At 45.4% G+C, this 27,644-nt stretch overlaps 1 protein-coding gene across 3 annotated transcripts in view; it reads left to right on the top strand.

Annotated features, from left to right (window-relative positions):
• The window catches only part of tho2 (THO complex subunit 2-like protein), a 111,329-nt gene that overhangs the window by 79,315 nt on the left and 4,370 nt on the right, over window positions 1–27,644 (top strand). For all 3 annotated transcript variants that reach the window (XM_070535213.1, XM_070535215.1, XM_070535214.1), the window contains 6 exons: window positions 1,907–2,091; window positions 8,177–8,252; window positions 17,218–17,305; window positions 17,614–17,791; window positions 18,987–19,135; window positions 22,245–22,568. In XM_070535213.1, coding sequence (XP_070391314.1) covers window positions 1,907–2,091; window positions 8,177–8,252; window positions 17,218–17,305; window positions 17,614–17,791; window positions 18,987–19,135; window positions 22,245–22,568 — 1,000 coding nt within the window. The remainder of the gene's footprint in view (window positions 1–1,906; window positions 2,092–8,176; window positions 8,253–17,217; window positions 17,306–17,613; window positions 17,792–18,986; window positions 19,136–22,244; window positions 22,569–27,644) is intronic.

Below are 27,644 nucleotides of genomic sequence, written 5' to 3' on the forward strand. Positions count from 1 at the left end.
AGCAGTGCACGATCTCTGCCACGACGGCCACATTTTATATGGAGGTGAAAATACAAAAACACTTCTGTACTTCAATTTAGGTGCGCATTAAAGAACCCCAGGTGGTCCAAATTATTCCGGAGTCGCCCACTACAACCCGCCTTGGTTTTGGCATGTAAATGGTTTTCATGGTTTTCATGGTTTTCAGATCATGGTTTTGGCATGTAAAACCCCATAATTTAATTTTAATTTTTAGCAGTCTGTGCATGATTTAGTGTTTTGTTTACTTGAAGCACATCTGAAAAATAATTAGGGGCATGCCAAATTCTAAATTTTGAATATCTGCATGCCCCTAATTATTCTATTCATATTCAATGTGAAAGTACACTATTCTAATTGTCAACTATTTGTTTCTTTTGAATATTTAAAGGATAGCAACACCTAATTGGAGTCTCAAAGGAGAGATAATGATGGAAGTGAGGACTGTTCTGGATGATTCTTGTGCAAGGGAGCCATAGTTGCTGCTCATGGGTACCAGTTCCTGAGAAAATACACAGGGCAGATAACTCGCGCTCAATTATTTCCTGTCATTCATGAATGCCCCACTTTTAGAAAGCCGTTATACAAGTTTTTTTGTCTTGATTTAGGTAAACCAATTTGTTATTTGGCCATTTTGCTCATGTTTCCATACCTCTAAAAGCAGTATGCAGTGTTGTAGTATCACATTTTTCTCCTTGATCAAACTCAACATGCTGGTGACATGCTGGTCTCCTTTTTTACTGTCATTAAAGAAAAAATTGTCATCCACTCTATTGTGGTACTAAGTTTTCACAAAAAGAAAGCTTCTCCTCCCAGTTGGGCTTTGGCACAAATGTATCTACAGTCAAACCTCGATATATCGAACACGGATATATCGAATTATTGCGTATGTCGAACACCTTCTATATCACGTGGAAAATCGCATGCATTTTTTTATTTTTTATTTCGAACGGGGCCGGATGTAAAATGGAGATATCGAACTCCGCCGCCCCAGACCAAGTGCGCTCTCTTGACAGGAGGCGAGCTTTCCCGCAACACTCTTGAAGATGGCGGCGCGATGGGCATTCCTGACTGCTGCGTACGACAGCTGCCCACATCGGTTGCGCCGAGGGCGCCATTTGAACGTAGCGGCGCACACACGCGGCGGCTTGGAGCCAGCACGGCCGCCTCGATCACGCGCGCACGGCGGGGCAAGCCCCGCCGTGCGCGCGTGATCGAGGCGGCCGTGGAGCCAGTTGGAGCGCTTTGTCGGTGCTGAGCCACACAGCATGTGCATTGAGGACTTCGTTGGCGGTGACGACAGCACCGGAACAGTGGCGGAGTTAGACGTGAGATCGCGGCAGAAGTGACTGCTGAGCGGCCAAACGAAGACGATGCCGAGGCTGATCCAGCAAGCGCTGATGTTGCCCCGCTCCCGACTGCAACTGAGGCTGTAGCTGCTTTGGCCTTGTACACCGCAGTAGCGGCATACAACGGCCTTCTACTGTGGCGTTGTCTTCTACTGCAGCGCAATAGAAGGCACTGGACCGTCTCTTGTGGACCGTTTGGACTTTGTTGAGGACGCCGTGGTCAAGCACGCGATTGCCAATATGAAGCAGGCTACGCTGCTTCAGTACTTTCAGCGAACGAAATAAATACTTTGTTTGAAGCTTCATGTGAGTATCTATTGTGCCTCGATTGGTTCATTGATTGATTTGTGCTAGTTTTTGACGCATTTTCTACGTGATCTTATATATCGAATTCTGGCTATATCGAACTATTTTGCGATCACCGCGCTGTTCAATATATCAAGGTTCGACTGTATTCCTGTCTGAAGGAAAGTGCTGTTGCTTGTTTGAGTTCTTCAGGTGTGTAGCTTAAACCATGACTTTTCTTATCTTTCTTCCAGGCACTTGTGATCTGCCTCGAATCCGGTGATTATGTTCAAATCCGGAACAGCTTGATTGTGCTCACCAAAGTGCTGCCTCACTTTCCTGTGATGACAAATTTGGGCCAGGCGCTAGAGAGGCGCATAGAGAAGATTCGGCAGGAAGAGAAGGACAAGCGGCCAGACCTTTTTGTCTTGGCTACAGGGTGTGTTTTCAGCTGCTGTTGTTTTGCCTACTCTTTCAATGTCCTTGAAGACCATGTCACATCAGAAGTATGCTGAAAAAAGTACCCGTTTACGAGTTTGTTGTACACATGTGCAATTCTACTGGCTCCGACCAGTTGGTGAGCTCTGGAAATAATGCAATCTGTTGTGTAGTCAAATGTAAACATGCAGCTGGTTACACAACACTGTTGACAAAATTGGCGCTCTTGGTCACTGAAGTGCTGGCATCAATTGCTTACCAGAACATGCTTACAAAGTATTCAGAATTGTTTGCACACTAGGCAGTGAGGAAGGCAGCTTCAAAAGAACCCTTGAATTGCTTGGAATCTGTTATAAAAACCTGTGTGTGATACGAACCTGCATGTGATACGAAGTGAAACGTTTGGGATGTGAAGTGGAAAAAAAGCTTTATCGTCGTATAATACAAGTGAGGAAAAGTAGTGAAAGCATTTATTTAAAATGCACTGTGCACTTCAATCACTGTCTTCCTCAGTCGCGCTCTCTTTGGATAGTTCTTTGTCAGCCATACCATATTTACTCACCTACTGAGCGCATTTTTCCCCGAATAATATGCACAAAGTTGGGAGTGCATTTGTTATGCAGGGTAAAAATGTTGCGTGCTTTCTTTTTTTTTTTTCGCAGCCACCTCTAAAAAAGTCAGTTTCGCCCAAAATGTGAGCCATCAATTGCGATAGCAAATGTGTAGACTGCTCCGCGAAGTAAGGATAGTAGTTTTATCGTCCGTATAAACTTGCAAACATTCACTTCAACGCAAGCTGAGCGACGGGAACGCAGCATGCACAAAGGTATGAGCTGCCATTGACTCAGCCCCAGATGCAGATCGCTTTAAAGATAAGGCGCACCGTGGCCGCGCAATGCGCCGTTTCTGCCAGAGTAAACCACTGCCCTGCCGCCGCTGCTGCCAGAGTAAACCACTACGCGGGAGATTGAGCTGCAATCATCAGCGCCCCTCGGGCGCGGTTGTGCAATGCGCAGTTGCTGCCAGAATACAACACAGCCGCCACCCCTCCCTCCCCTCCCACCCGGGGCCTTTCGTACCATGGAAGACGGCGCACGAGATTGAGCCACGATTGTTGACTTCCCACACGCGCTTTCGCTCACACCTACACCATGTGGCACATGACGACGCCGACGATGGCAAAAATGTGTCTGGAGCGTCTATGTAATTCCTATTGCAATAAATGTAGGAGACACAACACAATTAGGCGTCCGACACGGTGACAGACACAATCGCACCTGCCGAACACCATATCGGACACTGAATCCTGCCGTGTGTCTCCTACTTCACGGCAGCAAGTTCAGGGTGCAATCATTATGTGAGAAAAGGAAAAAGCAGACTTCTTGATTGGAAAATTGGGGCTGCATTCATTATGAAAGTAAATACGGTATCTTCCCAGAGGTATTCAGTCTCTGTGCCATCGATTGCATTCGAGATGCCGCACTTCTTGAAAGCGCAGCGCAAAAGGTATTCTGGTATGCTCGCCCATATGTCCACAATCCATTTGCATAGCGTGGCTGCCGATGTCGCTTCAGCTACCCGGTCGGCGTCACTGCAGCCTCACCTGAGCACATCCACCCTGGCTTGTTCACGCAAACATCTAGAAGCTGCAGCTGAGACATCATTCCACCCAGGATAACAAGTTCAGTGCCAGATTCGCGCAACAGCCTCTTCACTGAGTTGGCCAAGTGGCAATTAAACGCATCCAGCACGAGAATGGATGGAAACGACAACAGTGCGCCGGGCCGCCTACACCACACGTACTTTATCCAGTCGAGCACAAGATCCTCACTCATCCACTCTTTCTCATGGCATCTCATGATGACATTTTTTGGCAGCTCACCTTTAGGCACTGCCTTGCGCTTGAAAATGACATAGGAAGGGCGCTTGCGGTCCTCTGCCATTCACGACAACATGGCGATAACTCGTGTCTTCTCGTTGACAGTGGACTAGACATACTGTATTTACTCGCATAGATCACACTTTTTTTGTCAACAAAAGTGGCACAAATTCAGGAGTGCGATCATTATGTGGGTTAAATTTTCCACGAAAAGAAACATTTTCTTTTTTCATCCCGCATTTTCTGCGGGATGACAAGCAGGCGGTTGCTGCTGCTATCAGTGCGGGACACCAAAACAAAAATGGCACCCGGCGGAGCAAGCCGAATCCGCCAAACGCGATTATTTTTCTTCTCCTGAGTACATTACGCGCGTTAGTTTCTTCCATATCACTAATGAACAATATCTTTAATATTGGCAAATTTGCGGCAACAAAGATGAAGATAAGATGATAAGATGATAGAAACAGAGATGGGCGCACTTAGCTGCCAGTGACATAGAAACACATGGCTGGCATGCTGCGGAAACTGTGGCATTTGTCTTCACTGCTATGCTAATGTGGCACGTTTCTGCTAAGCGTCTGCGTATGAATAGGGTACATTTCTAACGTATCGGTGTAAACATGGCCACTATCGCCGCTTGCGATTTGTTGCATGCCCACGAGTGCAGACGAGAAGAATTGAAAGGTGCCCTTTATGTTGTTGTTGTACACCAAAACCATTATGAAATCTACAAATAATAAAGCCGTCGCAAGTTTGGTTGTAGCTTTCTTTTTCATGGAAGTGCTTAAAGTGATGAAAGGAATGAAATGGGGCATTTGCTTAAGAATGTTGGATGCGTGCGGACCGCTTGGTATGTCTTCAAGAGTCGTTCACGTAGCATTCGACAGATGGTAAGCACGATCATCATTAGCTAGACTTGGCACAAGACATATCGCTGCGACAAGTTCAGGGTGCGATTATTACACGGGAAAGGAAAAAAATTGAATTTTGACGACGAAATTCAGTGGTGCGATCATACGCGAGTGCGATCATTATGCAAGCAAATATGGTAAACTTGCTTAGAGCCCTTTTCGTGCACAGTGAGGGGTGATAGCATGTCCAGTTAAGCCAGCGTTTGGTCAGCATTGCTGATTTGCCCTAGCTGGGTGTTCTTGGACTTGCGCAGCAAAGCAACGTGTGTTTGGAAAGCCACAAGCAGCCTTTCGAATGAATCGCGCAGCATTTGCGAAATTGAAGTATGGCAGCATAAGGAAAATCCAGCACGGCACATGTAGCGATAAGTCCATTAATTGCTTGCTTTGAAGACGGAGCTTGGTAGCCCTTTTTCTCTTGGGAGCTCCCTAGCTTTTGCCTGCATAAGCTCCACGCTCACAGCTAGATGTGCGGCTCGCTGTTGGCATACAAACTCCGTCAGGGCGAGTTTGATTTCTGGGAACGTCCCATTCTTTGGGCCGCAAAAGCTTCTTGGCGTTCTGCTGCGAATGAAAAGTTCTTCCTTCTGTCGTCAGGATCTGCGAATGCTTCCCTCGTTGACGCCAAACTGCGTCCTGGCGTCACTGCTGCCAATGTCCTATGCGGCTAAAATCACCTTTCTCTTGAAAGCTGAGGACTGTTTTCGTGGCCCTCTCATCTTTCTCTTTCACTGTGGAATAAAAGAAATGCACTTCGCAAAGCATGGTTTGCATGTGTGCTGCCAAGGTGCACACTCAACAATAAAGAAGTGATGCTGTAGCCATGCAGCAGTAACGGAACCAAAATTTCGAGCCCAACTTTCTGACTGAAGTTTTCATTTGGATCCACATATAGTACAGGGCAGAAATTTTGACTTAATAATACAAAGAATACCTTGTATTATACACAGGTTTTTACGGTAATTTGGTATAAGGTGACCAAGATTTGTTCAAGCAAGGCAAACTGTGAACTTTGTTGCTATGGTGCAACGAGTTAAACTTAGGCCGTGTGAAGGTTTTAACATTACGGTGGTATGTAAGTTACCTGGTACAAAATGAAGCGTTAAGACAAAGAAGCAAAAGGCATAAGCATGCAAGCCCCCAGTTCAGGCTGGGATTTGCAACATTTACTGTGTGTAAACATGGTGTGCGTCAAGGCATGTCGGCTAGCTGTTGGCCTCACACCTGCAGAAGATCACGTGACCACCACCACAGTGCCAGTAGTCCAAGCTCACTGGCGATGGCTGTGCTTTCTCTTTGGGTCATGGTCGATGACCATGAATACGTACAGCTTTTCCTTGGGCGACGTAGACTTTTGCTTCCTCGATGCCATCATTGCAGCTGTTGAACAGAGCATTGCAAGTGCAAAAATGAGTGAGCTGCCTTTGTGCCCGTGCACTTTCTGTCTGTGCAAATGGTGTGTGAGGGCGGCATGTAGCTTTGTAAATTCCAAATACAGCAGGTTACAATGTTAGACCAACTAGCCCAACAGACTGAGGCATGTGGCTTGTTCAGCCAACGCGGTGAGATTGGGCTGCTTTCATTTGTGCAAGCTATGCACACTGGGAATGTTCAGAGTCGGAAAAACAGTAGGGAATGGTGGCGCATATGGTTCATCAGCTGTTAAAAGCGTGCAGTATGCTTCCAATGGCACTGTGCCACATACAATGCCAAATGGATAAATGAACGTGCTTATCGCATTATAGTTGGCAGCAATAGCTCTGAATGTGATGTGCAACAGGTGACAGCTTATGAGATTTGCCAGATTTACCAAAATAGGAAACTCGGTGCACACCCACGTTTTTACGGCATGGGTGGGTAGGTACTACAGGGAAGCTGCCCTGATGCGCAACTACTGTTCTTGATTGCGGGTGCCTGACACCTTTTCGTGCTTACATGAGACCTAGCAGTCGGAAAACTTATAGTATTATCGTAGTTTGGCAATGTACTGAACATTGGCACTGAGAAAAAAAGCCGTACCTAATTGTATTGAGTCAATTTTTTACGTTCTTGATTGCGAAAGTTCTTACCGGGAAATTGTACTAAATGGGATCGTAGCAACAAGGTTCTACTGTATTTTGTTGTGGCGGGAATTTCATTGCCTTAGGCTTCCATTATCACAGGGTTCAACAGTGCTGATCAAATAAACGGCTTTTACGTGACAGCAGCATATTCTCGTCATTTGTATGGAATGTTCTGAAACAGCTTTGACATTGCGGTCTTTGCAGCTGTGCCACTGTAAAAGAGGCGCTAAGTGTGCATCAAAGCCTTAACCAGTGTATATACGGGTTAAGTATATAGTATATAGGACAGGTTTAGACTTGAAATTTGTAGTCTTCTCTCACTCAGTCACTGAATAAATTGATCAGTAACCTAATTGAATCAATCAGTCATGGAAAGCAGTCAAGATTTCTATGCTAAGTGGTAGGTGTGAGCAATTGATCTTATTATAACCATTGTTTACCAGTTAGAATTCGAGCCTAAGTCATTATCTCTTCATATTCTATTGTTACAAATAGTTACTCAACAAGGCGCTCTTAAATCTAAAATATTGGGACCTCCTTGCATAGATTGCCCTCATTCATAATGTAACGTGCTGCCTTGGAATGCACAGTGCATCTGCAAAAATTAGGTGCTTGGTTCTTAGTATGTGTTAGAGCACATGGAGTATGGCTCCACGTCATGACACTTGGCCAATGTGCTTGGTACTCACCTCACCTCACAGTACTCACGTACGGGGCAGAAACCTGGAGGCTTACGAAAAGAATTCTACTTAAATTGAGGACGACGCAGCGAGCTATGGAACGAAGAATGATGGGTGTAACGTTAAGGGATAAGAAAAGAGCAGATTGGGTGAGGGAACAAACGTGAGTTAATGACATCTTAGTTGAAATCAAGAAAAAGAATTGGGCATGGGCAGGACATGTAATCAGGAGGGAAAATAACTGATGGTAATTAAGGGTTACGGACTGGATTGCAAGGGAAGGGAAGCGGAGCAGGGGGCAGCAGGAAGTTAGGTGGGCGGATGAGATTAAGAAGTTTGCAGGGACGACATGGCCACAATTGGTACATGACCGGGGTTGTTGGAGAAGTACGGGAGAGGCCTTTGCCCTGCAGTGGGCGTAACTAGGCTGATGATGATGTGCTTGGTACTCCGCGCTTGATTTACTAATTAATTTTCCCTGTTACTTTGCTTTTTCAACCTATACAACCAGCACATTACACTTCTAATTGTCACATATTGCTTCTACTTGCAGGTATGCTGGCCAGCTGAAAAACAAGAAACCAGATTTGATTCCTGAGCACGAATTCCATGTGAAGGACAACAAAGAGGTGGGTGTACCTTTGTGTATTGTGAATGTGTATCCTCAAAAGCATAGCTATGGTTTGACGTGTTGGAATGCTAAAGGAAAGTATTAAGGTCTATTATTGGTCGATTGCACATTAGGAATGGTAGATGAGCAGCTTTTACTGATATGGGAGGTTTGTGATGTGAGATGTAAGGGTGACACCATCTAGCAGTTCTTGTACAGACTGCTTTGTGATTCACAAAAGTATTGTGTTATATAGTGTATGACTGAGGCTCAATGAAAACTCACTCTGGCAGCGTTTAGGTAGATGTCGCTTTAGCAGCTGCAGGCACAATAATGACATGTTACTGTGAATTTGTTGTATTGTTTGCTTCACTATAAAAGACTTTATCAGCTGCTCTGGTCATCTTTAGACAAAATTTAAAGGGACCCTGAAACGATTTTGGCGATTTTCTACAAACGTACTGAGTCGTTAGAGTAGGTTCTTCTGATCATTAATTGATGCATCTAAGTGCTCTGCGTAAAGCGTGTAATTTATTATAAGGTTTTAAAAATACCCATCGCTGCCGATCGCAGCGCACTGCTCGGCGGAATTTTAAGCCGCCCCTACCCATATGATGCAAATAACCCATATTACGCCACATGGGCGAGCTATCTGATTGGCTGACCAGGGCGCGTGGCCGATAATTTTTCCAACTTTATGGTGAACAAATGATGCTCGTAATAGTTGGAAAGTTAGTTACTTTGTTTTTGTAAAAAGAAAATAACTTAAAGAGGATACACAAGAATAGTTTTTTAGTACACTTCAGCACTTCCGGCACACAGCAGGTGTCGTCTGCTTGTGTTACAACGTACTCCATTTTGACGAGAGCTCCGCGGTCAGAGTCGGTCTCAGTCTTTTCGCGAGCACTATGATTCGACTTTGTTGCCTTGTGGACTGCAAACCTAGCGACCTGCAAACCGCGAGTCCAGTATTAGGGCAAACGCAAGCGCAAGGGGACAGGGTCTGGCCGCTTGACTGTGCCGGGATGAGCCACGAGATGAGCAGAAGGGCAAATGTGACCGGCCTGCACGGTGCAGCCACCTGGTGGCACAGAGCTCAACCATACACAGTAGCAGCAACGAAGTGTATTCTTTGCTGCTGGTGTGTATTTTTCGCAGGAGTGTAATCATCAACACGTTGATTTATAAATGTTTAAAATGCTTTACAGTTGGTTAGAGCAATATTAGCGCTTTGTTTGACTGGTTAAGCGCTGCGCCAGCAAGTGTCTGGACCGTGCAGACCGATCAGGCTGCTCACGTACGTCTACGCTAAAGTTCCTTCATCAGCTTGAGTTTATGCCTCCAGTCATTTGCCGAAATGACCAGCTTGCCTGTTTTTAGCGGAGTACCGGACACGTTCGGCGCTACGACAGAATGCTCCCAACGCATGCTGCTTCGATAGCTCTCGGTCGACGGCCAAGCGGCTAGCGGAGAGGTCTCGCACGGGAGGGGGCGTGCTCCTAAACAACCGGAAGTGAGCGATGTGACGTCGCATCGTGACGCTGAACCAGTGAAGGCGGAGCTTAGCGCCGTTCGCTCGGCGAGCGAGTTGAGGAGGAAAAGCATAGCTAGGGACGAGGGTAACTTCTAATCGCTTGCAGCTCCATTAATACGTAACGCTTCACTTAAATTGTGGTGCGAATGTTCTACTTAAGCTGTACCCTACGCGCCTACAAAATTTGTCCAAACCGTTTCAGGGGCCCTTTAAGTGCTGGTTGTTTCGCAGTGCAAATTGCCATCAGCTAGGGATAAACGTAACAAAGTGAGTCCTCTGTAGTACCTAGGCAGTCCCCAGATTTTTATGACGCAACTCGCACATGCGCTCAAGTGTTGGGCAAAGGTGGTGCAGCTCTTGCATTTCTGTGCCCTTGACAGAATGGAAGTACGCGCACTGAAACAGGCAATCTAGCAACTTTTTTTCTTGCTTTGCTTTGGTTCTTCAGACCTGCAATGGGCTGGGAAGCTAGCGTACAGTTCTATGCAAGACAGAATCGAAAGAAAAAAAATATGCAGATCCAGCACACAATACGAGATCTATGCAGTGGTGGTCGAACTGCGCCATTTTGCTACAGTTTGACTTGCCTGCTCCTGGCTGTGCCTAGTCAATTGTCATTTGTGCCATATGCACTATTCGTTAACTACGAAATGCTAAATGGTGGCTTATAAATATGGGCGACCATGAAGGAGGGAAAAAGGGTGTGTCAACACACAGGGATGGGTAAAGGGTAGGCTTCCCTAAGAGATAACGAAACTTTGAATGGTGGAGAACCTTGCTTTAACGTATAGCTTCACAGAAGCACACGGTGTGCTGCCATGAAGCCACACCTCAAGGCTAAATTCGCATACAACCTGCACCCCGACCTTACTGTAAAATTTTCAGGCAAACCTTTTATTGGATCACAAGTTTCGGTGGCGGTCTGGTCACCCAAAAGCCCAGTTGCTCTCGGAGCAGAGCAGCTGCGGGAAAGGGCAGCTTGATGAGTTGACAGCCGTGCCGGTGCTGGAGCGCAAGTCATTAGCAAGGATTCAATCTGCATAGGCGTGCGCTCGCGCCACGCGCACAGCCAGTCAGAGCCGTTTTGCTTCTCCTGGCGAGGGAAAGGGCAGGAAAGGGTTTCACGTATGCTGCCGCCGGCTCCATTTCCATTCAGTTAATTCTCGGAAAACCGATGAGACGGCCATGCGTTGTGCGGAGGAACTGGCAGCGTTCGATCAGCGGTAGTGAGAGCTCGCTTGTGAAGGGGCTCGCCGTCGTCCCACCAATCCAGCCGCTGAGGCCTAAATATAGTCTGACATAGCATGAACGCACGCACACATTATGTCACGTTGGCGAGAACAACATCGTCTATAGTTCGGCTGATGGTTCGACACACTGGCGCCGCCAACATAACCAGACGCAACCAACGCACTCCAACGTGCCCAGCATCTAACGACACTCACCCGCACACTGATAACATCAGACTATAAATGCGTCTTTAGAGCCGTCGAGGAGAGGGAGCTGGAGGACAAAGTAATCAGGCACCGTTACCTGTGGTGACGAGGTGCTTCAAAAAACTTTTTTTATTTTTCAATGAATTTTAATGAAATTTGCGCAGTTAATGTATTTTTACGAGCTGATTTGAAAGATGCAATGACTTTTTTTTTCTATGATAAATATTTTTTATATCTAACACAGTATGTTCTTTGTTTGGGGCCTAATTACCTAATGAACAGAAACTTGCATGGTAATGTACAGCACACGGAATCGTTCGGGAGTGTTCATAGTGTGTCGTAAGCTATAAATCATTGTTTTAGACCATATTGAAGCAAAGTTATAGGTTGTCAAACTTGGTCGTAAAAATTTTCCATATTGATATTTTTTTATTATCAAGGTGAGCATTTTTTATGAATAACTTAACTTTGCTTCAACATGGCCTAAAACAATTATTTATAGCTTATGACAGACTATGAACATTCACAATTGATTCCATGTGCTGTATGTCACAGTGCAAGTTGCTGTTCATTAGCTAATTAGGCTCCAAACAAAGAACATCTTGTTTTGGATATCATAAAAAAATATTATAAAAAACAACAAAATTGCTTTTTTCAAGTCAGCTTGTAAACAAATGTTAACTGCAAATTTCAGTCAAATTGTTTAAAAAATAAAAAAAACTTTTGAAGTGTCTTGTCCCCCATTTTCCAGTAAGGGAAGGATGCGTAATTAAAAAAAAAATTTGCAGGTTATACCGGCGAAAATGTGGTATATTCCAAATTAGCAAAGCATTTACTATCCAGGCGTGCAATAAAAAGGTCATTTTTGAAGTGCATTTCTGGATTTTTTTGCCATCTAAGCATACAAGAATAGGGGTCAGTCAGTGCATTCTATACATACACCACTGTAGCACGGGCATCGTAAGGAGGTTTGAGGTTTTATTATTATTAATAGACAAGATATAGTACAAGGCAGTATTATACAGGAGGAGGTCCCGAGGTCAAAGACTAATAATAATGTGGTGTAAATTTTGTAGTGAAAGTTTATTGATTTTGCTGGTGCACATATGATACACCAATAGGTAATTCTTAAATTTCTTTACCTGGTCCCTTCCATTTGCAGGTGTATTCTGAGCAAGCTTTTAGACCTGTGCCCCTCTCCACTCATTTCTCATGGATACACGTAACTAAGCTCAAATACAAGTCGTTAAATAGTAATTTTGATACAACATGATATTACAGTGTATTCTTAATATGAATTCTGAGGGCCTTTTTCTTCTATTAGCACTGTCATATATGTGAATTGTGTTGATGCGCTTGTTTTGCACACGTTGGTGGGTCTACAGGAAATGAAATCCAGTCGAAAGCACTTATAACAATATTTAAGTGCCAGGAAAATTCCATTGTTATAACCGGATTGTATGAAAAAAAAATTAAAGTAGGGGGGATAGAAGAGCTGTTTGAGAAAACTAATGGCGGGGAGGCCAGTGTCCCTCCCCACCACCTTCCTGCATCCAGCTGCCGATTGTCTTGACTCGTTTAACTGCTTAACTCTGCTTCCTCCGCGCTCTGATTGTGTGTAACAAGCTCTGGCTGTCGGCGTTCAAGAATGGCAGTGCTATAACTGCAAAGAGGGCTTATGGGCGGCAAGCGCCTCATTGGTTAGAAGTGCTTAGTTTCTAAATCTACAGCAGTGCACTTTCTTTTCGCCGGCAACGTCATGCATTGCCAATGATAAGCGGGTGGATCAGCCATCTTCCATTTCCACAGCGAGTCTAAAGAGGCTGGGAAACCATGTGGCCAGGGACAACTGTGATGCAACCAGCAAAGACGAGCATGAGTGACTTAATCCGCTGACAGAACTGCGCAGAATGAGGGACCAGCGAGCAATCTGGGATCAACGTGGCAGCACAGCACAGTCAGCGCAGTTGGCGTTGTTCATTCAGGTTTCAGAGGGAGGCGCGGCATAGAGCTATTGGTGCAGCCCATTTGTGTTCGGAGGGGTGGAAGAACGACGGGAGAGAGGCGCACAAGGCTGGCGATGTGGAGAAAGCTGGAAAATCAGCTCACAGCGGCTGTTGGGGTGGCGGGTGATCGTGCAGAGGCTCACATTTTTCTTTTTTCTTTTTGAGGATTTTGCATTTCATTACCTTTCGGCACGGTCACTCAGCAGGCAGACTTCATCGTTTTAACCCATAATGCGGCATGGGGGCATTGTAGTAAGCGGATTATTTCGGCATAGAAAACATACAAAAGTTGACAGTGCAGCAGCTTCTCATTGTTATAACCGATATATTGTTAAAACCAACATTGTTATAAGTGGCTTCGACTGTAATAAAGAAACAAAGATTGCACAAGTGAAAATTAATGTCATCGATTTTTTTTTGCCTTTGTTTTAGGTCTAATAAACATCAATATGTAGATAATAATAATAGCAATAATCTTTATTTGCACGGAAATGTAAAATGAGGGGATCGAAAATAAAAAAGGGAGGAGGAGACGATAGCTCTGGGTGGCATCCTAGGCATGGTAGAGTGGTGCAAACTTGTGTGAGACATGCCTGCCTATCAGCCATAGACTGAGAGAGTGAGAAGCGTGGGTACACACCACACAAGGCTCTACACTTACGAGATGTGTGTGCAAGAAGGAACAAAAGGAACAATATTAATAGGATGGAGACTAACATAGTTCACTGAAGGCTCAGCTACATCAATATTGTTTTGTTAGCTGCTATGTGAGCGGAGTGTGAAATGCATTTAAATAAAGCTAAATTAATTTTTCTTTTCCACATAATGGGATTCCTTGTATTATTTCACAATTCGCTGTTGTGTAAAGGTAGTATTGTTTGGGCATTAGGCCACTTTAATGCTAAAGAGGCTATTAGCAAGATTTTTTTCACTCGCACATTTGTACTTGGTGTACAGTTGCTGGTATTTCACACATTTCCTTTAGCACCTACTTAGTATGGCTGTAGTACAAGAGGATTTAGTATAAAAACAAATGCCCAGTTTGTACTTGTGTAATGCTGCAGAGTGATGACTTCAGTTTTTAATGGTTTCTAAATACAGTCGCCGACTGATTTTCCGGGCTCCAAAAATTCGGACATGCTCGATTATTCGGTCTGCTTCGCGGCACCGCCATTCTCCCCATAGACCATAATGTATAACAACTGCCGAAAGTTCGGACACCTTGCAACCTCTCGTCTGATTTTTCGGACACTCCTTGAGCCAACTCGGTCGAGAGCACCATGCACAGACTCTGACCGGTGCATGGTTCGACTTGCTGAACGCCATTTTTGTTTTGAACGGAGCTTTCTTGCTGCCCCACAAAGTGGCGCTACCAGAAATCCCCGCTCATCATCATCGTTTCTGCCTGGTTAGATAGAGTGGCTCTGTAGCAGTTCCGGTTTCAGCTTAGTAAGCCATGTCAAGACAATCCAGCAGCTGATTTGTTTCTTCGCGCACGACTCTGCGAGTACGCCACGTTTTTCATTTGTGCGGCTGGTGTTGGCATGGTGGTGTTTGCTTTGTGAGCTGTGTCGAGGTTTCGGTGATCGAACGTGGCATACGGAAACATCGCGTCAAGTGTCGAATGGCGCTGACAGTGCCCGCGCAGACTGCGCTGGGGAATGCCGGCAAGCAGGTGCCGAGAGGCCTAAGATTTGTCGCCTTCCAATGTGCTCCCTACTGACACGGAAAATGTTCTGCCGAGACGTACGCAGTGGTTGTATTGCGATTCCGGACACCGTCTCATTTGACAGTTTCACAGGTGCTGACACTGTGGTACCGACATGCGCAGAACTCGATGACGGCGAGATCATTCGTCAGGTTTTTGCTGCACCGCCAGACGATGACCGAGTCGGAAGACGACGCACCATGTGCTACGCTGCCGTCGCAGGCGTAGCGTGTACAAGCAGTGACTGTGCTTTCAGCCGCCTATAGTGACCATACAACCCTCCCCGAGATTCAGGCTTATCTGATTGCGCGTAAGCAGAACAGCGTGCAACGGCGCATTCACGATTTATTCAAGCCTACTGCCGAGCCCAACTAAGTACGTGGAAATAAAGGATTTAATTTATTTCCCCTCAATCTGCTTTTTCAGACACCTGTTTATTCGGACATTTTCACAGTCCCCGTGAGGTCCGAATAAACGGTCGGCGACTGTAGTCGCCCTTTTTTAAGAACTTGCTGTTATTTGCTTTATCCATTTCAAGCAAAAAAAGTTGCACAGATGGTGAACTTGAGAGCAAATTAAGTTTTTCCTTCTTTTATTAGTAAATACTCTACATAACCACATGAAACTTAGAAGTGGTGGCGTTGTGCTTTTCAGGCACTGCACTTCTTGCAATTTTAATACTTTTTCATATTTTTCAGCAAAGCAAAATAATATAAAAACAGAATACACAATGGAAAAAAAGGTGCACACAGTCGAACCCACTTACAGTGATCATAGATATAACAATTTCTTGGTTACAACGCTCACATTTCAGTGAATTTGATTTTCCAACCCTATCTATTGAAACTGCTTCCAGCTATAATGAACATTTTTTTAAAAATCGCTGTACTTTTACAACAAATGCTTCGAACCCATTCACAGTAAAATGAGGGTGCACTTCAAGTACCAAAGCATAGAAGTGCGAAGAAACTGCACACGGCAGCGTGCACCCCGCTCCAATCCAACCACAACAATGATACGGCCTTCAAGGTGAACGAGCAACTGCTGCATGCAGATTTGAAAGTTGCAAAGAAGGTCACATGCTCTCAGTGCGCACCTCCGGGGAGGAGGTGTACAGCATAAACAGCGTGGCGCGGGGTGTGTCTCGTACTATATCGGATGCTACAACAGCATCACCATGTGCGTTACACCAATTTTAATGATTTGGAATGACCACCTATGTCCTTCCACCATGGAAACATGAATAAAGGGAAAATTAGACATCCACCCGGTCGTGGCAATTGCTACAAAGGAAACCCATACGGATTCCTCGAAAGAAAGGCCTCATAGTTGAAGAAAAATTCGTCCTGGTCCTGGTCCTGGCCTGGGTGTAGCAATTGCTACGACCGGGTGGATGTCTAATTTTCCCTTTATTCATTACTTCTCTCCACCTTGCGGGTTTCCGCAGAACTACTACGTCAAACCATGGAAACATCTACCACTCAAGCATTTCTGTTGACGCGGCCCAAGTCTGCTAAAATGCTGCACCACTTGCTGCCGCCACATAATGTTGTAAAGGATCGGCGGTTACCATGCTGTTATCAGGAGATCACGGTTCGGTGGCGCTTATCTTATGGCTTTTGTGTGGCTGACATGCAATCATAATGCTAAGACTACAATGTCCGAGACCTTCGCAGAATGGTTGCATGCCGCACTATTTTCCGAAGTTTACATTTCCGGCAAATTACAACGCTCTTTGCTTTTGTATGCAGAATACAGTCATGTCCTGCTGGTAGTAAAATATGTCACAAGCTCTTGAATGAAAAATGGCAGCTGCGCTTGCAGTTTCAAAATGACAGGTGATCAGAACTGGGCGCTGTTTTGAAAGAGCTATACGACGCCGGATTTCGTTCTTTAGATGAACAGTTCTAACTGAAGTTTCCATCTAGGTGCGGGAGTGCACTGGGAACAAAAATGACTCTGAAAATCTGTTTTCTGACCAAAGTGCTGTCGAATTGGAACTGTGGACACCGGCTACAGTGCGGTTAATTCTTTAGTGCTTTTAAGGCTGAGTCCATATATAACGAACTACTGATATAACGACCACTTTTCGCAGAACTGTCGATTTCATTATAAATGGGTTCGACTGTGTTTGCTACTGAATGTATTGAATTTTTCTTGGACCACGTTTTGCCTCGTCAACCATGCATGAAAAGGATTTCAAACGTAATTTCACACATTTCAATATGTGTACCCATATATATGTTTGTGTATGAATGAAGGAGGCACTCCTTACCGGTTTGCCTGTTTACTCGCTCCAGGGCCGAGCAGCAGGCTCTTCCCAGGCCAAAGCATCCGACTCTGTTGCACAGCTTCGAACTGCAGCAGGCTTGCCCTCTGGTGGTGGTGGTAAGTGTCATCCTTGGTCTGACCAAGGAACCTGTACGGGTTCCAAAACATCCTTTTTTTTTACCTTGACTTCGTTCAGTGTCTGCAACTTCATGTTCATGTTGCTCGACCATGCAAATTTTTTTGCGAACTATTGACTACCCTGAGCCACTGTTGAGGCATTCATGCTTGTGTTGTGGTTGCTTATCTGCATCACAGTTGTTGAGCTTTTCCCTCTTGCATGTGCCTGCATCTGTCATTGTACTGTATTCATTGCGATCATAGAATTCCGTTCGGTATCCTACTGACTGTCATGTCTGTTGCCTTAGGTGGAGACACTCAGAAGGAGAGAAAAGCAGAGGCCATGGCGAGAGTGTCGCCACAACCTGGGGCAGTGGTATCAAAATCAGCCAGCGTCAATGCTTCGGGCTCAGGGGTAAACAGCAGCAGCAGCAGTACCTCATCATCCAAAACAAGCTCATCAACTGCGCGCCGGGAATCGAGCCGGTAGGTATCTAGATGCGGTCCTACACGGGATGTTGAAGGCTTGAACACATGCTAATTTTTTTCTTTTAAGTATAATACAGTGAACTTCCATGTATGGGGGATGTGACTTTTGCATTGCAAAAAGTGGCCAGAATTTTTTTTTATATCGCATTTTCAATTTCTGTAACAGTTTTTCTATCTGATCCTGAGTTATGTTCACTGAAACCCACATAGGAGTGCTCTAAAATACTTGTGACATCAGCCAGGGTGGTGAAATATTTTGTGGAAACCCAGAAAAATGGTGTTTCAAGCCACAGTATCTCCGAAACAACACAAACAAACACCCCCATCATGGTCTCGTCGAAAAGTGCAATTCTCTGTCTTCAAATTTGCTACTTCAGCTATCTCATAAAGAGAGAAACGAGCACAAAAATGAAATCGTTGAAGGTTGTTTTCAAGTGTTCGATTGGCCGTGCCTGCCTTGCGATTCCAGCGCCTTTTCCATTTGGGCCAGCATTCGCTCTATAAGGGCCATCGTATGCTCTTCACACCTCACGAGTTCTCGACCACCATGATTCAACAAGTGTGGAAATGGGTGCGGTGCGGTCATCGCAAGAAGCACAGCCGATCCCTCTGTTTCTAGATGTTTCAGACCTGCAGCTGACCATTTCGAACGTCAGCGATGTGGACTTCTGGCATACAATCCTCAGACCTGTAGCTAAACATTTCGTGCATCAGCACCTCCAACTCGGTGATTAAGCACATCGCATGTGGACTTCTCAGACCCACAACCATGCAAATTATTCATACTCTTTGAACTTGGTGCAAAGCATTTTGCGAGTGCCTCTGACTCGACAATCAAGCACATCATACGCAGGCTCCTCGGACCTGCGGCTCAGCATTTTGCATATCGGCACCTCGGGCTCCACGACCGGGCGCATTGCGCACCGAAGTCCCCCCCCCCCCCCGCCATCATCACCACTCACCCAGTTTTTTTTTAATTTTTTTTAAATCCTCTCCATAGCTGGTATGATGGGAAGCTTGCTCATAGATTTTAGGATATCCACCACTGGTGCTTGTTCCTGGGGGCAGTGAAATTAGTGTCCTGGTTGCTTCCAGCTTGCCTTCCATACGAACCAGTTACACATGTAGTCACTGGTTTGTTTGACGATACAGTGCCACAAGCCTAATGGTGCTTCCTTTTCTCTCCCATCAGGTCAGCGAACAAGGAGAGCAGTGGTGACAGTCACGACAAGATTGCTGGCACACTTGCCGACCGGAAGAGTGCATCCTTGATGCATGATGACCCTCGGCAGTCCAAGGATGACATGCACAAGAGTGACCATTGGTCAGAAATTAGTGAAGGTCGGTGGGGCACCATTGTATATTATTTTGGTCTATCCCCCTAATCTCATCCTCATGAACCACTCTATTTACTTTTGTCCTACGGAGGCTGTCAGAAGTCGACCCACACCACAGTAGGCACGTGTAGATACCCCGAAAACAGAAACTTGTGTATAAAAGTTATTAGAGGGAATTTTGGCACTGTGATTGTTAAGCTGTCATGGGAATGACTAGTGACCATACATGGATTTGTATTAATTTTCGTGCTTGTGACTTCGCACATTCCTGTGGTTATTTATTACACTTTATCTTTCTAAATTTCCAAGAAATCACTTTACTAAAGACAAGAAAGCAGTAGGTTTCCCTGCACGTACATAATTATTGCAAATTATTGTGTATACATATGCAGTAGCCGACTGATTTATCAGACTCCAAAAATTCGAACTTGGACTTCATAAATCGCTACCTGATCTTGGAGACCGCCATGTTGGATTTTACACTGGCTTGGCTTAAGTGGCCCGCTCTATAGCCTTCAAGATTGGGACACGAACGTGATCTCCACGTCTTGGAGGCCATGCCCGCTCTTCCTTGGCCAACAAAAAGCACCCCAGGGGACGACACTTTTTGGTTATATTTTATTTTTTTCAGTCAGTATTATCGTCATAATCACTTAATGTGGGATAAGTTTTAATATTATTATTATTATTTTCATTCTTCAAGTTTTGGTTGCTATTTTGTACGTGGCGTCCAAAGAGCCAGTGTGTCTCGGAGACGTCGCATCTTTGTGCGTTTTTGTGTGGCTTCGCATTTGTGTGATGGGCACCACCTCCTGTGCCTTCACCTGAACCAAGTGGCTTGAAGAAACGTGGTTCGTTTCTTCGTGTCTCAGAGACGTTGTTGCATCTTTGTGCATGTTTGTGCAGCTTTACGTTTGTGTGATTGGCGTCACCTCCTGTGCCTTCGCGAGAGCCAAATGGCACGAAGAAACATGGCTTGTTTCTTCGATTTCCGTGGCGATCTCCGTCAACGGAGGTTACCAACGTGGTTACACTCTTGTTGACTGTATACAGAGACGTTACTCTTGCACAAATCTAAGCAAATCTGATAGCCTCCACGTGGTGCCCTGCCTGTGAAGGCAGGGTGTAATTAGGGATTTTCTTAAGCCGCTCTAAACCTTATATTATAAATTTCATTTTTGTCACTATTTTTCGGTCCTCGCGAGTTTCGGAAAATCGATTGGCTACTATAACGCAATATTTTGTTGGAAGTGATCGATTTGCGAAGCTACAAAACTGCTCTATGTTAGCAAGACAAAGTTTACGCAAACCAGTTCTGCTGCCTGTCATTTCCATGCTGCCTGCACTGCCGTACTTGCTATTCCTGTAGACATTAGTGCCAGAGTTCACCCTAGTAATCTTTGTAGGTGGTTATGCCCAAAAGCACTCGGTGATTCTTCATGCATAGCATCAGACATCTTCAGTGATGTTTCTTGCAGATCTGACGTGGACATAGGTATCGGAGGCAACAGAAAATACTTTCGTAAATGCTATAGGTTGCCTTGAGAGCTTTGTTTTGTGGCATGAAGTGCACAACTGATGATTGTACCAAGAAGACTAAAATCTGGCAGAATCGATCTTGCTGTGAATCTTTAATGCAATTAGCATTGAAGCAATGTAGTGGCAGACCGTACTGCCAGTGCCGAAATTTGTGCGGCTGGTATTCCCTCTTGTGCTTCTTATCGCACACGCTTCGCCATTCAGCGCCGCGGCTGTAAAGACCATGCGTCATGCAGGTTTAATTTCACCGAGCATTGGAGAAATTTAGAGGGCCATTTTTGTCATAGTAGAGCGGCACATAGTCGGTGACCCAAATTGGTATCCGAAGAGGTTCACTGAAGAACAGCACAAACCAAGTGCCACATGCTCACTGCTCCAAGTCAGCATCAAAGTTGTTCATATAAGAGCGGTACATACCCAGTGCTGCATCCGCATTTCCCCATGTTGGCATCAAAAAAGTTCGTTGAATAGCAGCACATGAGTACACAGTGCCCATTGACCCAGGTTGGTCCGGCGGTTGGTTTCGAACCCTGTTCCCTGAGTACAGCAGCCAGATACGCTACCCATTTGACAATGGACTACCCAGTGACCCAGGTTGGCGGGAAGGCAGAGACAGCTAGATAGGCATATAGATAGAGAGCCTGCACCCAGAAAGTGCGTGAAGTACCCTAAGAATTGTAAACACATTTAAAAAATGTTCAGTGAACTCTGTTGCAATGTTTTGCTTTTATGTGATGTGATCTTGCAGTATGATTGTTACAACACCTTGAAGGACTGCTACTTGCAGAAAAATGGGCTATCTTACTTGATTGTATGCCTCTTGTGAGCCATGCAACAGATTCTGAGATTGGTGCCTATTCGCTCTATGCAGCCAGAAGTGCTGCAAATGGCGATGCATATGGCTGCATACTGCATTTATTCCAATATAGGGGGCAGTTTTTTTTTTTCTCTCAGTATACTTAGACTAGAAGTCAAATCTTTATCCTTATATGCAAATTTTGCTTTTAGATGTGGCTTCAGGGCAGTGCGAATTTCACCTTATGGTCTGGCTTTACGGCAGCACGCTGTGATACCGTGAAGCCACACTGTAAGGCAAAATTTGCTTGTAACTCGCATTCTGCATGTTGAAGCTCACGTCTCCCCTATTTCTTGGTCAACATTTTGCGTTGTGGCGGTGTTAGTAATTTAGTATTTTTGGCAGTGTCCACTGAGTCTGATTGATCTGGCGGCCACTCTGCAAAGTCTTATATTAGTGCGCATACTTCAGTTCCTTTTTTTTTTTCTGGAGTTCCCTAACTGCACCCTTGCCATATATTCGAATAAATAAGGTAAATGCTAACGAAAGTTGCAATAAGGCAGACATCTTCCAAATTCTTATAAAATCTTTAATAAGTTGGGAGGTTCTAGCTCCTCATAAACTTGAATTGAGAACCAAAGACCATGCTTGTTGCTGTGCGTTGTATATTCATGTTCTCTGGATGCAAGTTAATGTCATCATTACATTGTGACATCTGTGTGTTTGAGCATAGAATTTTACTGCTGTGTCCCTCAGTTGGTCCACTGCCTGCTTACAGAGCACAAGCGTCGGCGGTTGGACACTGCGAGCAACAGTGTGACCTTAGGTGGCGGAACCAGTAGCAAGGTTGGGGGCAGCCCACGGGCTGCCACGGGTGGTCGTGGTGGTAGTGGCTCCTCCCAGCAGAGCCCCAAGGTGGTGGACGATCTCTCGAGCAAGGTGACCTCTGCCGGGGAAGACCTGCGCTCTTCGTCTGAGAAGTGGGCCCACCCCAAGGACCTGCACGATGGGGATAAGGCTAAGGTCAAAAAGGGCAGCCGCAAGCGAGACCACTCAGAAGAGAGCGCCCCTGAAGGCAAGCGCAAGAAGGATGAAGACTCTGGTAGGCAACTTATTGTAATTCATGCTAAATTCCACGGTTTGTTCCAGGAACCCTAGAGTTAGGGTGACATCTAGTCCTGTGCTACGCCAGCTGTTGGATAGATCTGCCTTCATGAGCTGACAATAATGAATAGAACCCACTAATCATAAAAGCTTCCAGTTTCAATTGTTTTCTGAAGGAAATCTGGAAAGCAAAACATTAAGCAATTGAAGATTGCACATTATGGCCCACTATTAAAACTAAAACGTGATTGATGTTCAAGACATCACAGATCCATTTCTCCCTCAACTTCAGAGGGACAAAAAAAGTACTTGATTTTATTTTATAGACATTCTACTGTCACGTGGTAGTGATGGTGAAGAATGCAGCAAAACTGTGAATGGTAAGACTAGTGTTTTATTGGGCAAACCTGTGCCCTCAAAAACAGGCTACACTCAATTCACAACGATAGCGGCGAGCACAGTCGGCGATCGGCGAAAATCTTATCTGCCGATCAAGCGCGTCTGCTTTTATAAACGAGGATGACTTCTTGGACGAGTTGGTGTTTACTTAACATGATGCTTTCTAGCGCAACAACTCGAGGAAAGGAAAGACGAGCGCTCGTCTTTCCTTTTGCCTCTTTGTTGTTATTTTTTCTAGTTTTTGCACTAAAAACATCATGTTTTATACACGAGTCATCGAAGGTCCTAGAGTAATTGGTGGTACATGCGTGTCTTCCAGAAAGTTCCACACAATTTGCGTCACACATGCAGTTAGATTACATACGCTTCGGTGACAACAGAACCATTGATAACATTCAAGAAACTTCCGATACATGCGGGTGCATCCTGTGCTTGGCAATAACATTTGTTAGACGATGAAAAGTGCTCAGCCGTAAAAAATGAACAAGTCCACGTGTCAGTATATATCATTAGTTTTTTCCAGGCCTCATATAAGGATTGAGTTGTGATCGGTTGTTTAATACAGTGAACTCTCACTTGAGTGAACTTTAAGGGACCCAAGGAAATAGTTCACTTTACTGAAAGTTCACTAAACTGAAAATTCGCTAGAATGTGGAGAAACATAGGTCACAGCAGAAATCGAGTCGAAAGTGTGAAATGCAATTTATGCAGTTATATACATCTTCATACGAAATGCGTAACAGTTACGTTGTTGCCTATTTCATTTTGTAAAAAAAAGAATCTGTAATTATCATTTGCACTAGTGCTCTTAGTGCAAGAAGTAACAAAGCTATCCAGGCAGTCTTTGTTTTTGTGCACTTCCTCTGGCACAGACGTAAAGCCTCGCAACTTTCCAAGGCATTCTACAGCCTTGGCTAGAGTTACAGTATTTGAATCGGTTAACATCAAGCTGGTGACAGATCTCTGTCCACATCGCGAGGTCGATCACCTCATTGCGCTGTTCCTTTTGCTCGCTTTCACCTCACAGTGGGGAAGGGCCGGATGTATGCCAGCAGTTTCTAATTGTAGCCGGTGTTACTGTCCACCAGGGGCCTCAAGTTCGTTCAACTGAAATATTCGCTATTCAGAAATTTGTTTAACTGAAATATTTTTGCATAGTATGCGTAAGAAAACCACCAGAAATTTTCTAAAAGTTCGTTATACTGAAATATTCATTAAACCGACGTTCGTACAACTGAGAGCTTACTGTACTACAGTCAACATCCAATTTTATGGACTCCTTAGGGAAAGCAAGAACGTCCGAAAAATTGGGCAGTCTGAAAAAACATGCATGTCGAAAACGCACCATTTTATAGGTACAGTCGAACCTCGGTATATCGAACAGCGCGGTGATCGCAAAATAGTTCGATATAGCCAGAATTCGATATATAAAATCACGTAGAAAACGCGTCAAAAACTAGCACAAATCAATCAATGAACCAATCGTGGCGCAATAGATACTCACATGAAGCTTCAAACAAAGTATTTATTTCGTTCACTGAAAGTACTGAAGCAGCGTAGCCTGCTTCATATTGGCAACCGCGTGCTTGACCACGGCGTCCTCAACATAGTCCAAACGGTCCACAAGAGACGGTCCAGTGCCTTCTATTGCGCCGCAGTAGCGGCGTACAACGGCCAAAGCAGCTACAGCCTCAGTTGCAGTCGGGAGCGGGGCAACATCAGCGCTTGCTGGATCAGCCTCGGCAGCGTCTTCGTTTGGCCGCTCAGCAGTCACTTCTGCCGCGATCTCGACGTCTGTTAACTCCGCCACTGTTCCGGTGCTGTCGTCACCGCCAACGAAGTCCTCAATGCACATGCTGTGTGGCTCAACACCGACAAAGCGCTCCAACTGGCTCCACGGCCGCCTCGATCATGCCAAACGGTGGGGGCGCGGGCGCACGTGATTGAGGCGGCCGGGCTGGCTCACGACCGTTAGAGAAGCGCGCGAAGCGCGCGCTCCCCTCGAGACCGGCCCAGAACGGCCGTGGCTGGCTCAAGCCGCCGCGTGTGTACGCCGCTACGTTCAAATGGCGCCCTCGGCGCAACCGATGTGGGAGCTGTCGTACGCAGCAGTCTGGAACGCCCATCGCGCCGCCGCTATCTTCGAGAGTGTTGCGGGAAAGCTCGCCTCCTGTCAACAGAGCGCACTTGGTCTGGGGCGGCGGAGTTCGATATATCCATTTTACATCCGGCCCCGTTCGAAATAAAAAATTCGAAATGCATGCGATTTTCCACGTGATATAGAAAGTGTTCGATATACGCAATAATTCGATATATCCGTGTTCGATATATCGAGGTTTGACTGTATTTCTCAGATGGAGAGGGTCGAGGACGAAGGATCAGGCTTGCACAGCTCTACCAACACATTGTTGGGGTGGCTCTCAAAAGAGCAGTTTCTAAAAGTAAATAAAAATCTGACAGTGGGTGCCGTTGGTGCAGCCGGCGCTATCTTCAGCTGGGTCAATGCTACCTTTTAATGCATTAGCAGTGTGAAAAAAATGGTTGATTCTCTTTTGCACGGTGTTCTGCTTGCACTCAATGTTTGCTTCAATTTCATCCAGGGTCACATTGATGTACGCTGATGACAGCATCATCAATGTTTGCGCCAACTCGGAGCTCCTTCGCTGTGTAGGCACTGGCTCTTCATTTCTCACTGTCAGAGTCGTCCGAATCCACCATCACTTGACGGATGATTTCATCGTCGGTTGACTCTGCACAGAGTTCAAGATTGTTATCAGCATTGACGAATCCTTCGAAAGTTATTTCGGTTCCAATCGAAATGCCAGGGGTGTGCAGGTCGTTGAACACAAAGTCCATGGAAAGAGATTGATCAGACACTCTCTCTCCGGGCAAGACAGCCAGCCGTCTTAATGCTGAGTGTGAAACCCGCGTGGCGAAAGTACTTGTAAAGCGTCTCTCGTGTAACCACCTGCACGAGTCCACTAACATGCCGACAGCATACCTAAGGTCAGCGGTGTAACATTTGCCGCTGTCTGAGCACAGCACCATGTAAGCTGAGCACGTGTGACCTGTACAGAAGCTTCACGTTGTAGATCACACCTTGGTCCATCGGCTATGGATTGCTGTGGTGTTTGGTAGTGAAAATTCTATCTGTATAGCCTTTAGGTCTTTGATGTGGCCATGCACAGCACTGTTGTCTAGGAACAGCAGAACTTTTTCATTCTGCTGTTGGAACCTTCTGACCAACTTGCGAATGTACACTTGCAATAACTGCTGTGTTATCCAGGCCTTCTTGTTGTCCTCATACTGAACAGGTAGGGTTGCCCCCTTTCACAAGAGCAGGTGTAACTGTAACTGTGACAAGCATCGGAAGCTTCTTGCTGCCTGACATGTTGCTGCCGACAAGGGCGGTCAGCCGCTCTTTTCTGTGTTTGCCGCCACGGCAGGGGTCACCTGCAAATGTAAGCGTTTTCTCTGGGAGCACATTTTAGAGCAATCGAGTTTCATCGCAGCTGAAAATGTTCTGAGGCGCGAACTGCTGCAACAAAGAATGTAGCTTTCTATTCCGATACTGCGTGACAGCTGAATCGTCGACAGTGCCGCTTTCCCCACACATTTTCTTGAACTTGTGTTCATTGCAATTCTTGTCATTTCTGAGCCACCTTTCGCTGAAATTGAAGTCAACGATGTTCATTTGAAGCGCGAAAGACTGTCTTTTGCTTCAAGGTGTAACCCGAGACCAGGATTCGCTTTGCGATCATGGTATGTAGCCACATGAGGAGCGCTTGCTCAAGTTTCGGATAAATGCCCTGACGCACATTCTTATTTTGAGCCCTGCTTGACTTTCCGGCCACTTCCAAGATCTTCAACTTGTTTTTCATGAAATCCAAAACTGTTTGCTTCAAAATTCTAAACTCTTTGCCCATGTGTGCTTGTGACCGGCCGCTTTCAACTTCCTTGATGACGGTATCTTTTTCTTTTCCATCGTCAGCCTACAGTAGGGCTTTGCGTGCTTCGAAGCCATCACTGTCAGCAGCAAATTCACTCGATGAAAAGCACAGCACCAAACTGCAGGAAGCTTCTAAGCGAATGTCGGAGAGCACACAACAGCACAACATGATCACCGACCAACAGATTGGCTGCCAACAGATTGGTGTGCGAGAGCGCTGGCTTGAGGTTTCAGTACAATACGATGGCCGCGGTGCTGCGGCTGGCTATGGCTAGCGGATCGGCATGCGACACTAGGGGTTTGGGGCTCCGAGATAATCAAAATGGTGGTGACGGATGCCACGTTGGACCTGTGGCTAAGGGTAAAAAGTACAGAAAATCAGACTGCGAAAGGTTTGAGCGTCCGAAATTTTAGATGTTTTTATACATTGGCTCTATCGGGTACGTGACGGTGCCCTGAAGGAGTCACAATTATCGGGCATGCTCAGAAAATCGGACATTGACTGTAATTGGGTATTTTCAACAAGAGACAACCATATTGTACCTGTCAATCCTTAGTTACCTTAGCTATTGATAGCTAGCAACATTGTTATGACGAACTTGTGCAACAACTGACTTTCTTCTACAAAACTTTTAAGCATTAGGCTGCTGAACTTTATTATACTTGATTTGAGATTTGCCTTTCTTCTTGATTCAATTCAATATGTTATTTGAAATCAACTTATTT

Source organism: Dermacentor albipictus, chromosome 3 (genome assembly GCF_038994185.2).
Source record: "Dermacentor albipictus isolate Rhodes 1998 colony chromosome 3, USDA_Dalb.pri_finalv2, whole genome shotgun sequence".
In the NCBI taxonomy this organism is placed as follows: Eukaryota; Metazoa; Arthropoda; class Arachnida; order Ixodida; family Ixodidae; genus Dermacentor; species Dermacentor albipictus.